At 44.6% G+C, this 14992-nt stretch overlaps 1 protein-coding gene across 2 annotated transcripts in view; it reads right to left on the bottom strand.

Annotated features, from left to right (window-relative positions):
- Window positions 1–13431, bottom strand: part of LOC123768400 (hematopoietic prostaglandin D synthase) — a 138023-nt gene extending 124592 nt beyond the window's left edge. For both annotated transcript variants that reach the window (XM_045758885.2, XM_045758886.2), the window contains exon 1: window positions 13278–13431. In XM_045758885.2, the coding sequence (XP_045614841.1) occupies window positions 13278–13369 (92 nt within the window). In that variant the 5' untranslated portion in view covers window positions 13370–13431. The remainder of the gene's footprint in view (window positions 1–13277) is intronic.
- Between the last annotated feature and the right edge of the window lie 1561 nt (window positions 13432–14992).

The following is a 14992-nucleotide window of genomic DNA, read 5'->3' on the forward strand; positions in this document are numbered from 1 at the left end:
ACATACATATCATTGTTACAATCAATGTTTTAATGTATGGATACGTGAAAACAACTTTCTATTGTGCACTGCCACACAAGGGCAGGGATGGGTTCATAAGTGATACAGCTTAGAATATAAATACAAATTGTTCTTCATTCTTTAAAATGGACAAGCAAATTTTGGGTAAATTGTTAGGATGTCTCCCAGAACACCTGAGTCAATAAAATAGTTACACAGTTGGTGGTACAAGAGGCCAGGAGGTCTAAAGTCCTTTACGGTTTCACATTCATCAATATAGTGTTCTAGTGAATGAGACCGACCTAGTGGTTGACCTTGTGAAGTCCCCTGTGTGGTAGGGGAGGGGGGGCGAGTCTTGCGTCAGGGGATATAATGGGGTCCAGGCAATTGGTTAGGTCCAGCACGTTCAGTTCTCTGATGAGACGGTTGTTGCCTAGTCCGGCAAGCCTCTCTACTAGCCGTATGAGATCATGGATAATGCTGGCACGTGATGCAAGGGGCGGCGAGGGGTGCTGGTTTACAGCACGTGCAGTTTGCCTGAAAGGCTTCCCCTCCCGATGACTGCACGAGCTATGTAAACAGTGAACCACCATGATGCAGGATAAGCCACTGGTCAACCCACTGGGCCTGGATTACCATGCTACGACAGCCATAATATGCAGCCCCCTCACATCTCTTTCATTACCTGATGATCTACGACCAGGCCGTCTTCTCCCTCCTCCTCGCTCTCCGCTTACTCCTCACCTGTACTTTACTGTGTTTGCCACTCTCTCTGCCCCCCATCAGTTCACCATTTGGTCCGGGAGACATCTCCCGTCACGCAGGGTGCAGTCGCACCTCCACAGATCTCCAGTATCAGCTCTTGATACTGGTAATGGCTCAAAAGGGCCACCACTTACGGGCTATTCATGCCCGTGCCACCTTTTGGGTGGCTTAATCTTCATCAATCATCATCAATCTCTGCCTCCATCTCCGGTAACCTAGCATCAACCCGCTGAGGCACAGTCGATCATGACCCCTGGCTCACAACAGTTGTAGTGGTAGTCGTAGTGGTAGTCGTAGTGGTAGTCGTAGTGGTAGTCGTAGTGGTAGTCATAGTGGTAGTCGTAGTGGTAGTCGTAGTGGTAGTCATAGTGGTAGTCGTAGTGGTAGTCGTAGTGGTAGTCGTAGTGGTAGTCGTAGTGGTAGTCGTAGTGGTAGTCGTAGTGGTAGTCGTAGTGGTAGTCGTAGTGGTAGTCGTAGTGGTAGTCGTAGTGGTAGTCGTAGTGGTAGTCATAGTGGTAGTCATAGTGGTAGTCATAGTGGTAGTCGTAGTGGTAGTCGTAGTGGTAGTCATAGTGGTAGTCGTAGTGGTAGTCGTAGTGGTAGTGGTAGTCGTAGTGGTAGTCGTAGTGGTAGTCATGTAACGGGGGGCGGAGGAAATAACTCTATCTTGTCCATTATTCCACCTCACCCCCCACCCCCCCTCCAGTTAACTAACGAGGCCGGGGGAAACAGCTCTCTCTAGTCCGTTATCCCGTCCTCAGTTAGCTAACTATTCTAGAGCACTCCCAGAGTTCCTAAGGCAACCTCTCTCGTTCAACACCTTGTAACCTAGGTATTTGACTACCTAGGTGCTAAGACTACAAGGCGCCGTAACTTGATCAGCTACCCGAGAACTCTAGAGAGAACTCTAGAACACATGTCACTGCCACAAACGTATAAGAGACACGAAAGGAAAGAGAAGAATAGTGAAGTAATTAGTGAGGGTTTGGGGTGAGAGAGGTAGAGTGGTGGGAGGAGCGAGGAGGGTCATTAGCTGAAAGGGAAAGTTCGGAGAGGGGTGGAGGGAGAGGAATAGATAGGTAGAAGTAGAAGAGTAGATAGTAGAAGTAGAAGAGTAGATAGTAGAAGACGAAATGCTGCTACCATCCATTCTAGACCATTACATACAAGACAAGGAATGGAACTTGTCTGTATCACAATATTCACAAAAGATGTTATCAACAGGTCATTATTAGTATGTCCCATTTTTATCGTGTACTCATTAAATCATGGAACCAGTAATCACAGAGGCTTTCTCACCTCAACTCAAAAACTCTAGGGAACACAGTTAAAGACAATTTTAATAATAAATTCAATTATATTTCACATGATAACTATGATAATTTAAGCAATTCAAATGTTCCACTTTAATATGCAAAGTGAGTCATCATCCAAGAATTTGAGAACCCTACAACTTGACTGCCCCTGATCATCACACAACATATGTAAACACGACCAAGTCACCTTAATGCTCAACTCACCAAGTGTCTGCCTATAGCTGGATAGAGGGGGGGGGGGGGGTCTGTAGTTGACAGACTGTCCCGCCCTGCCAGCCGCAACCCGTTCTCGCAAATTTAATAAGTCAATATTGACTTATTAAATATGTGCATAGGTGACATACTTAACATAATAGTTTCCCTTGAGAAGCTTCATAGAAAACACCGACCTTACCTAACCTACTTAGTATGTTAAGATAAGCATCTTATTGCTTCGTAATTACAATTATTACCTAACCTATATCTATAATAGGTTAAGTAACAATTGTAATTACGAAGCTATAAGATGCTTATTTTAACATACTAAGTAGGTTAGGTAAGGTCGGTGTTTTCTATGAAGCTTTTCAAGGGAAACTATTATGTTTAGTATGTCACCTATGCACGCAACTAATAAGTCAATATTGACTTATTAAATTTGCGAGAACGGGTTGCCAGCTGACAGCCTCCCTGCTAGGCCGTCTTCTCTGCTCTCCTGGTTGCTGTTCTTCTCTTGTTAATGCTCTGGAATCGATCGCTCTCCGAGTATATATTGGGGAACCTAGTAACTAACTCCGCCCACAAGTAGATAGCCTCAGGCACTCTACCAAGCCACTCCTTAAACGTCGGCATGTTTGAAGGCTACCAGGCTCCAATTATAAAATTAGCAGAAGCAAGGTGAAATTCGCATGATCTGACCTCAGGTCACTTGGGGTCATTAACGCTTAGAGGTGAGAGTTTCTGGTCGACAAACTGGCGCCTTCTCAAATCCCTGTCTGTGACTCTTGAATCTCTTATGTATTTTAAATACAACTAAACCAAACACCTTTTACAGTGTTAGTCATAGTGGTAGTCATAGTGGTAGTGGTAGGAGAGTGCGAGACCTCGGGGAGATACGGCAGGTAATGTGATCTAATCTGTGGATATGCCTTTGTCGTCAGCGATTTTTTGCTCTTCATGTTTTGATTTTATACATTTTGGGGAATATAGCAACATGACTTATTCTTTGTTGTGTGATGATGTGTCTTCCTTAACTTGAGGTTCACTGTGATGAACGGGTCCACCTGCACCTTGCCCACCCACACCTTGCCGCCCACCCGCACCTTGCCGCCCACCCGCACCTTGCCGCCACCCACACCTTGCCGCCCACCCGCACCTTGCCGCCACCCGCACCTTGCCGCCACCCGCACCTTGCCGCCACCCGCACCTTGCCGCCCACCCGCACCTTGCCCACCCGCACCTTGCCCACCCGCACCTTGCCGACTTATAAATGGTTGTTGGTGCTGCGCCTGTGTGTGTGTGTGTGTGTGTGTACTCACCTATTTGCACTCGCCTATTTGTGCTTGCGGGGGTTGAGCTTTGGCTCTTTGGTCCCGCCTCTCAACTGTCAATCAACTGGTGTACAGATTCCTGAGCCTACTGGGCTCTATCATATCTACATTTGAAACTGTGTATGGAGTCAGCCTCCACCACATCACTGTCTAATGCATTCCATCCGTTAACTACTCTGACACTGAAAAAGTTCCTTATAACGTCTCTGTGGCTCATGTGGGTACTCAGTTTCCACCTGTGGCCGCTTGTTCGCGTCCCTCCAGTGTTGAATAGTTTATCCTTGTTTACCCGGTCGATTCCCCTGAGGATTTTGTAGGTTGTGATCATGTCTCCCCTTACTCTTCTGTCTTCGTGTTATAAGGTGCATTTCCCGCAGCCTTTCCTCGTAACTCATGCCTCTTAGTTCTGGGACTAGTCTAGTGGCATACCTTTGGACTTTTTCCAGCTTCGTCTTGTGCTTGACAAGGTACGGGCTCCATGCTGGGGACGCATACTCCAGGATTGGTCTTACATATGTGATATACAAGATTCTGAATGATTCCTTACACAGGTTCCTGAATGCTGTTCCGATGATAGCCAGCCTCGCATATGCCGCAGACGTTATTCTTTTTATGTGGGCTTCAGGAGACAGATTTGGTGTGATATCAACTCCTAGATCTTTCACTCTGTCCGTTTCATTAAGTACTTCATCTCCTATTCTGTATCTTGTCTGGCCTCCTGTTTCCACTGCCTAGTTTCATTACTTTGCATTTACTCGGATTGAACTTCAACAGCCATTTGTTGGACCATTCACTCAGTCTGTCTAGGTCATCTTGTAGCCTCCTACTATCATCCTCTGTTTCAATGCTCCTCATAATTTTTGCATCATCGACAAACATTGAGAGAAACGATTCTATATCCTCTGCTTCCCTGGACGTCGAATCCCTATTTACCACCGTCCCAGTCGACACAACCATAGGAATGATACCGGACAGAGTATACAGAGACGAGAGCACCCCCAAATTAGACATACCCGAGCCACACTTGAAGAGTCTTCTCAAAGCATGTACAAAGGAAGCCCCTTTCATCAGTCCACAAGGAGACATGTATCTACAAATAGACAGAGTAGCAATGGGCTCCCCCTTAGGAGTTTTATTTGCTAATTTTTATATGGGAGCCATCGAAAACAAAGTTTTCAGTAGCAGACAAAAACCAACCGTATATTACCGTTATGTAGATGACATATTCGTCATAGTAAAAGACTCAGACGAACTAATTGATCTAAAAAGCCAACTAGAGAGAGAGTCATTACTCCGATTTACACATGAAAATAGTGAAAATAACAGTCTGCCATTCTTGGATGTACTAATAACAAAAACAGGAACCTCTTTAAGTACCAACGTATATACAAAGCCTACCAACATAGGATTATACCTGAACGGTAGAAGTGAGTGCCCCCAAAGATACAAAGCCAGTGTTCTCAATGCTTATATTCGTCGAGCGCTTACCCACTGCTCCGAATGGAGCAACGTGAGTAGAGAGCTTGAAAGAATAACTCAGGTATTGGTGAACAACGGATATAGCAACACGGAAATAAACGCTGCTATAAGAAGACACCTGGACCGATGGTATAATCCTGAACCTAGAACAGAAACCACAACACCTCCAATAAAATTATATTACAAATCAACCATGCACAATGAACATAAAAAAGAGGAAAGAATAATGAAAGAAATAATCCGTAAAGGAGTAAAAAGCACTACTCCTAACCAAAACATAGACCTGATCATATTCTACAAAACCAAGAAGACTTCCGAACTCCTTATCAAAAACAGCCCGAAGCCGACGGAGAACCCTCTACAGCAGTCAAGCGTTGTATACATGTACACTTGCCCCAACGAAGGATGTAACCTTCAATCTAAGTACATAGGTATGACGTCGACCAAGCTGAGGAGGCGTTTGACATGTCATCTTTAATCCGGTGCCCCCAGGAATCACATGAGACAAGCCCATGAAAAATGTCGTCAACATACCTGCAGTATATGGCGGGTTTCAAGCCCGCCATATATGTTGACATTTTTACGCAGGTACCTAATGCCAGATGTCTGCAGCAGTTGAAGGAGGCATTTGAGCTGAATTCTGTGTTGAGTTTCACGTACGAGATGGAGAACGATGGGAAGCTGCCCTTTCTGGATGTAACAGTCACGGAAAGGAGCGGAGGCTTCCATACTGCAGTCTACACCAAAGAAACAGAGGAATGTGCCTCAATGCCAATAGTGACTGCCCAGACAGGTACAAGAGGAGTGTTGTCAATGCTTACGTCGACCGTGCTCTCAGCCACAGCTCAGGATGGAAAGAAGTCGATGAAGAACTCTGTAGGGTAAGGCAAGTCCTAGTCAACAACGGCTTCTCTAACGGTTTTGTTGAAGACATCATAAAAAGAAAGGTAAAACGCCATGCAACTTCTGAAGAGTCAACCAACACAACACTTGTACCCCCTATTAGACTATTTTACAGGAACTTCTTTTCGACGACTCATAAAACGGAGGGAAGGGTCCAGAAAGATATTGTTGATAGGAAAGTCATCCCTACAGACAAAAATCAGAAAATACAATTGATAATTTATTATAAAACTAAAAAACGGCCAATCTACTCGAATGAAAAACTCGCCAGACACCAAGCAGAACGCTTTGAAGGAGACCAACGTCGTCTATGCCTTTAAATGCCCACTTGGGGACTGTAAACCCCAAAGAACTCAGTATATAGGCAAGACAAAAACGTCTTTCTAGGCGACTAACAATGCATAAGCAACAGGGAGCCATCACGGAACACATAATCTCTTCTCACAACCAGACCAACACCAGAGAAATCTTAACAAACACAGAAATCATCGATAGGTACAGCGATAGCAGGCGGCTTGAAATCAGCGAGGCACTACACATCAAAAAGTCAACACCAGCAATCAACAGCCAATTAATACACAGCTATATTCTACCTACTTCAAGACCCCAGACCAATATGGAAGCAGCAAGAGAAAGTATGGGCCAATAGACCTTCTGCAGTTACTTCCATTCATATGTTCACTTATCCAATTTATACCCATTGTTTCGTGTTCTGTCTTGTGTTTGTCACCTCACCCAAAACTTTTGTACCATATCACCTCATCCAATAGAGTATAATTACGAAGAATTTGTGTGTAAATTAAGTCTTTGAAAATGTAATACGAATTACGAAACGCGTTCAGGCATCAGACAATTAAAAAAATGAATTTCGGAGAATTGTTATTTTTATTACCACCGACAGTGAAGAAAAACATAAGAAATATTGAGAAGATTCGTTTTAGAATTATTAATCTTAACTTTTCGGTACATATTCAACATTATATATATATATATATATATATATATATATATATATATATATATATATATATATATATATATATATATATATATATATGTGTGTGTGTGTGTATATCACGAAAATAAACACGTGATTAAGAATGTGACAATGTCAGACCACGGAGGAAAAATGAAAACAGGAAATTTCCTTAAGTACTTTCGTATATTAAATACATCTTCAGAAGGTCCTTCTGAAGATGTATTTAATATACGAAAGTACTTAAGGAAATTTCCTGTTTCATTTTTCCTCCGTGGTCTGACATTGTCATATATATATATATATATATATATATATATATATATATATATATATATATATATATATATATATATATATATATATATATATATATATATAGGAAGACTGCAGGTAAACGTTGAAGGGTCGAGCAGACGACTCTGTTATTTTTTCTGTTTTTTTTCTTTGATTTTTATTTTTTATTTTTTTGTCATGTCTCTGTGAGCATAAAATAAGAATAATATTTCAACTGTGTCCTGCTGCCGTAATATTAGACAGAGATAAGTGGGAGATAACAATAAACTGGCGGTTGAAGGAGAGGAAGAACCCGAGTGCATTAAGGGGGAGACGCCCCCCTCTAAACTCAGTGGTGGATGTGAACAGGCCTCGTAGCCTGGTGGATAGCGCGCAGGACTCGTAATTCTGTGGCGCGGGTTCGATTCCCGCACGAGGCAGAAACAAATGGGCAAAGTTTCTTTCACCCTGAATGCCCCTGTTACCTAGCAGTAAATAGGTACCTGGGTGTTAGTCAGCTGTCACGGGCTGCTTCCTGGGGGTCGAGGCCTAGTCGAGGACCGGGCCGCGGGGACACTAAAGCCCCGAAATCAACTCAAGATAACTCAAGATATAACAGCAGGTTCCCCCGCCTTGAGAACCCACTTAAGTGAAGTGGCCGCTGCCTCCTACGATGGGAGACCGCCAGCCCTCTTCCTGTAGGTCTTGGTGACGTGAGGTGGTGGTGACGCTGGTGGCAGGTGGTGGTGGTGACGCTGGTGGCAGGTGGTGGTGGTGGCGACGCTGGTGGTGGTGACAGGTGGTGGTGGTGGCGACGCTGGTGGCAGGTGGTGGTGGTGGTGACGCTGGTGGCAGGTGGTGGTGACGCTGGTGGCAGGTGGTGGTGGCGACGCTGGTGGCAGGTGGTGGTGGCGACGCTGGTGGCAGGTGGTGGTGGTGGTGACGCTGGTGGCAGGTGGTGGTGGTGGTGACGCTGGTGGCAGGTGGTGGTGGTGGCAGGTGGTGGTGGTGGTGACGCTGGTGGCAGGTGGTGGTGGTGACGCTGGTGGCAGGTGGTGGTGGTGGTGGTGGTGGTGGTGGCAGGTGGTGGTGGTGGTGACGCTGGTGGCAGGTGGTGGTGACGCTGGTGGCAGGTGGTGGTGGTGGTGGTGGTGGTGACGCTGGTGGCAGGTGGTGGTGGTGGTGACGCTGGTGGCAGGTGGTGGTGACGCTGGTGGCAGGTGGTGGTGGTGGTGGTGGTGGTGGTGGTGACGCTGGTGGCAGGTGGTGGTGACGCTGGTGGCAGGTGGTGGTGGTAACACTGGTGGTCACTCAACCATCGGTGACTGAAGGCGATTTAAATCAACTGCGCGAGTCTGCCAGTTAACTGCCAGTTAAGTAATTGTCAAGTCGCTTGTCTCACGACACAGCCGCCTCCTGCTCCCCACACGACGTGCACACCATACACAAGTATTTCTTACTTTATCTCATATGTATACACACACGAGGCAACTTAAAAGTATATGTATAGCAATCTTGTATTGCTATAGAGGACATCAATACATACAAGAGTCATAGTGTGTGGCTCGCCAGAGATAAGCTTATATCAATGGGTGTTGTTATCTATTGTCGGATGGAGGCCTAAACATTTCAGGTCAATGCAGGCGATGAGTCACAATAACGTGGCTGAAGTATGTTGACCAGACCACACACTAGAAATTGAAGGGACGACGACGTTTCGGTCCGTCCTGGACCATTCTCAAGTCGATTCCATTCTCAAGTTGTATCGACTTGAGAATGGTCCAGGACGGACCGAAACGTCGTCGTCCCTTCAATTTCTAGTGTGTGGTCTGGTCAACATTTCAGGTCAATGTTCGCGGATGGTCCGTGTGGCACGAGCCCCACAGACAGTACCTACAGACAGTACCTACAGCCAGTACCTACAGCCAGTACCTACAGCCAGTACCTACACAGTACCTACAGACAGTACCTACAGACAGTTCCTACAGACAGTACCTACAGACAGTACCTACAGACAGTACCTACAGACAGTACCTACAGACAGTTCCTACAGACAGTTCCTACAGACAGTTCCTACAGACAGTTCCTACAGACAGTTCCTACAGACAGTTCCTACAGCCAGTACCTACAGACAGTACCTACAGACAGTTCCTACAGACAGTACCTACAGACAGTACCTACAGACAGTACCTACAGACAGTACCTACAGACAGTACCTACAGACAGTACCTACAGACAGTACCTACAGACAGTACCTACAGACAGTACCTACAGACAGTACCTACAGACAGTACCTACAGACAGTACCCACAGACAGTACCCACAGACAGTACCTACAGACAGTACCTACAGACAGTACCTACAGACAGTACCTACAGACAGTACCTACAGACAGTACCTACAGACAGTACCTACAGACAGTACCTACAGACAGTACCTACAGACAGTACTACAGACAGTACCTACAGACAGTACCTACAGACAGTACCTACAGACAGTACCTACACAGTACCTACAGACAGTTCCTACAGACAGTTCCTACAGACAGTACCTACAGACAGTTCCTACAGACAGTTCCTACAGACAGTTCCTACAGACAGTTCCTACAGACAGTTCCTACAGACAGTTCCTACAGACAGTACCTACAGACAGTACCTACAGACAGTTCCTACAGACAGTACCTACAGACAGTACCTACAGACAGTACCTACAGACAGTACCTACAGCCAGTACCTACAGCCAGTACCTACAGCCAGTACCTACAGCCAGTACCTACAGCCAGTACCTACAGCCAGTACCTACAGCCAGTACCTACAGACAGTTCCTACAGACAGTACCAACAGACAGTATCAACAGACAGTACCTACAGACAGTAAGCCCTCCGAGGAGAGCCTTCATGCCGTCGACCCAATAAGGTCCTCATCGGAGGGTTGTCGACATCGGGGCCCGTTATCTTGAGGTTATCTTGAGATGATTTCGGGGCTTTTTAGTGTCCCCGCGGCCCGGTCCTCGACCAGGCCTCCACCCCCAGGAAGCAGCCCGTGACAGCTGACTAACTCCCAGGTACCTATTTACTGCTAGGTAACAGGGGCATTCAGGGTGAAAGAAACTTTGCCCATTTGTTTCTGCCTCGTGCGGGAATCGAACCCGCGCCACAGAATTACGAATCCTGCGCGCTATCCACCAGGCTACGAGGCCCCTGGCCTCGTAGCCGTGACTAAACCTACAGCCTAAGAGGGAGAAGTCTTCGTGGGTCGCTGCTCTGCCACCTACAACACCCTGACCGCTACACAGGTCGTATACGAACGATTCAGTACAGCATTAGAGATTTCCTTATCTGAGACGGCGGCGTCCGCACTGTTTGGCGCGACGCCCCCGGGTTCCCCTTACATGGGTCCATTCACAGCACCGCCCCTCACCTCGCCTCCCTTCTCCCGTGAGTGAGTGAGTACTCACCTAATTGTGCTTGCGGGGGTTGAGCTTTGGCTCTTTGGTCCCGCCTCTCAACTGTCAATCAACTGGTGTACAGATTCCTGAGCCTACTGGGCTCTAAGAGTAACTGAGAGTGAGTGAGAGTGAGAGAGGGAATACCAACACACTAAAGCAGCCAGGCCTCGACAACACCAACACACACACTAAAGCAGCCAGGCCTCGACAACACCAACACACACACTAAAGCAGCCAGGCCTCGACAACACCAACACACACACTAAAGCAGCCAGGCCTCGACAACACCAACACACACACTAAAGCAGCCAGGCCTCGACAACACCAACACACACACTAAAGCAGCCAGGCCTCGACAACACCAACACACACACTAAAGCAGCCAGGCCTCGACAACACCAACACTAAAGCAGCCAGGCCTCGACAACACCAACACACACACTAAAGCAGCCAGGCCTCGACAACACCAACACACACACTAAAGCAGCCAGGCCTCGACAACACCAACACTAAAGCAGCCAGGCCTCGACAACACCAACACACACACTAAAGCAGCCAGGCCTCGACAACACCAACACACACACTAAAGCAGCCAGGCCTCGACAACACCAACACTAAAGCAGCCAGGCCTCGACAACACCAACACTAAAGCAGCCAGGCCTCGATAACACCAACACACACACTAAAGCAGCCAGGCCTCGACAACACCAACACACACACTAAAGCAGCCAGGCCTCGACAACACACACACTAAAGCAGCCAGGCCTCGACAACGCCAACACACACACTAAAGCAGCCAGGCCTCGACAACACCAACACACACTAAAGCAGCCAGGCCTCGACAACACCAACACACACACTAAAGCAGCCAGGCCTCGACAACACCAACACACACACTAAAGCAGCCAGGCCTCGACAACACCAACACACACTAAAGCAGCCAGGCCTCGACAACACCAACACTAAAGCAGCCAGGCCTCGACAACACCAACACACACACTAAAGCAGCCAGGCCTCGACAACACCAACACACACACTAAAGCAGCCAGGCCTCGACAACACCAACACTAAAGCAGCCAGGCCTCGACAACACCAACACACACACTAAAGCAGCCAGGCCTCGACAACACCAACACACACTAAAGCAGCCAGGCCTCGACAACACCAACACTAAAGCAGCCAGGCCTCGACAACACCAACACACACACTAAAGCAGCCAGGCCTCGACAACACCAACACGCACACTAAAGCAGCCAGGCCTCGACAACACCAACACACACACTAAAGCAGCCAGGCCTCGACAACACCAACACACACACTAAAGCAGCCAGGCCTCGACAACACCAACACTAAAGCAGGCAGGCCTCGACAACACCAACACACACACTAAAGCAGCCAGGCCTCGACAGAATTTTAAATCCTTAATATCTCAAGATAACTTTACAAAATAATTGAAAATCGCGAAATTCTTAATATAAGTCCTATATGATCTTCAATAGTCTACCCGGCTTGGTGCCTTCTTTTCCTATATACATGTTATGTAAATATAAAAATTCAATAAACAACGTCAAATAGAACGCCGAATCTATAGTTCCAGATGGAATGAACCGCTTAAAACAACCTCAGATCAAGAATTATGTTTGAATATGAGTCCCATGAGAGAGCGGTCTTAGTGAAGCCTAAAACCATACAACTTTTGTACAACTATACAAAATAATACAATTTTTGCAGAATCGTTGACAGGATGCAGGTGTCGGGCAGTTTAGCGATAACACATGTGCGCTGTGTTGCAACTCGCAGCAAAATCACCCCTTGTAAGGGAGGCATTGAAATTGAAATTGAAATAAGTTTATTGAGGTAAAACACACACAAAGGGATGAGGTAGCTCAAGCTATTCTCACCCCATTCAGTACAACGTGTTAATATATGCATAGACACACATCACAAATAAACACATTACCAAACATTCTGAGATGTAAACATATACATTTTCTCCTTCACAAAGAGAGGCATGTGCTCGCTAAGTCTTGCGAGCTTCGTATATATACGCATGTTTCCCCCGCTCAATGCTCACTGTGGCTCACATTAACGAGATTTTCATTATTGTTTATGAACCAGTCTGGCTCAGCGAGGACTTGTCAGTGATATCACAAGTCCCTGACACAGTTCACATCATGTTTGCTTCTCTAACACACGTGTTGGTTGTATATGTATACCACATATCAGTGAACCCTCTAACACACGTGTTGGTTGTATACTACATATCAATGAACCTTGTAAGGCAAAAGTCCTTTCTCCAAGTGCTTCCTTAACCCAATCTTGTTAATTTTCCAAAGTGGTGACAACACTAATTTGCAGTTAGGCCGCCAGTTTGCCTTAGTATCGATACGCCTAAGGGCAATATTTGTCATATTGCTACGCCTATTATACTTGACTACCCACATGGTTCTATTAACACACAAACTAATCAAAATAATGCTAATTCATTACAAATTATACCTAACAGGTCACATTAGCAATCTGTACACTGAGTATCATCATGTCCAATGAATTATTTACCATTTGTTCATTAACACATTACTTCCTTACCTTGGCGAAGTAGAATATGGTAGTGAAGAGGAGCACAGAGCGTGGAGCACAGAGCGTGGAGCACAGAGTATGGAGGACACAGTACGGAGCATAGAAGATAATACGAGACAGTAGCGTGTAAGATCGTAGCTGGGAGGCGTTTGGTAGCGTTAGAGATCAGGTAGCTGCCAATTGGAAAACTTTTCGTACGTTCCCACACAATAATATCAATTATTCTTATTATTTCTCGTTGTCATTTTGATTATATTACACAATCATATAAAAGTCATTATATATAAAATAAAAATATGTAAAATTAGTCATATTTAGTTCAGTTATACAAACATATAGTAGGGACATACAACATCGTACTCCCGCCAGCCACAGCCATTCATGTCGACCTTACCAACGATCTGATACATACATTAACCTGATACATATATTAACCAACTAGAAAATGTAAATATTCTCCAGTGCTTTAAACTCTGTATTTTCCTTATGCTATATTTGGACAATTTGTTACTTTTTCATTTCACTCACTCCTTCACTATACACATTAACTATACACTCTCCAGTCATACTCGGGAATCCCGGGTTCGAGTTCAGGGCGGGGGAAGAAATAGTTGGGTTCATTTCCTTCCACCTCATGCCTCTCTTCACCTTGCAGTAAATAGGTACCTAGGGGGTAACCAACTGTTGTGGTGTTGCGTCCGGAAGAGTGTCACCACGATCGACCTATATATATATATATATATATATATATATATATATATATATATATATAAATGTATATATATATATATATATATATATATATATTTTATATATATATATATATATATATATATATATATATATATATATATATATGTCGTACCTAGTAGCCAGAACTCACTTCTCAGCCTACTATTCAAGGCCCGATTTGCCTAATAAGCCAAGTTTTCCTGAATTAATATATTTACTATAATTTTTTTCTTATGAAATGATAAAGCAACCCTTTTCTCTATGTATGAGGTCAATTTTTTTTTATTGGAGTTAAAATTAACGTAGATATATGACCGAACCTAACCAACCCTACCTAACCTAACCTAACCTATATTTATAGGTAAGGTTAGGTTAGGTAGCCCAAAAAAGCTAGGTTAGGTTAGGTTAGGTAGGTTAGGTAGACGAAAAAACATTAATTCATGAAAACTTGGCTTATTAGGCAAATCGGGCCTTGAATAGTAGGCTGAGAAGTGCGTTCTGGCTATTAGGTACGACATATATATATATATATATATATATATATATATATATATATATATATATATATATATATATATATATATATATATATATATATATATATATATATATATATATATATATTTTGGTAGCAGTCTTTCCTGTAGACATATATTATTAAATATGACCGAAAAAGTAAGATTAATAATTCTAACACGAATTTTCTCTATCTTTCTTACGTTTCTTTTCACTGTTGATGGTAATTCAAAGATCAATTCTCCAAAATTCGTTTTTATTTCTAGTCTTAATGCATAACTATATTCTACCCACTTCAAGACTCCGCTCCAATATAGAAGCATCAAGAAATATGGACCAATAGGCTTTCTACAATTACTTCCATTCAATACCCATTGTTTCGTGTTCTGTCTTGTGTTTGAATTTAATACCCATTTAATACCCATTGTTGAAAGTTCGTTTTCACCTCATCCACCTCACCCAAATGTAGATATAAA

This window comes from Procambarus clarkii, chromosome 35 (genome assembly GCF_040958095.1).
Source record: "Procambarus clarkii isolate CNS0578487 chromosome 35, FALCON_Pclarkii_2.0, whole genome shotgun sequence".
Lineage (NCBI taxonomy): Eukaryota > Metazoa > Arthropoda > Malacostraca > Decapoda > Cambaridae > Procambarus > Procambarus clarkii.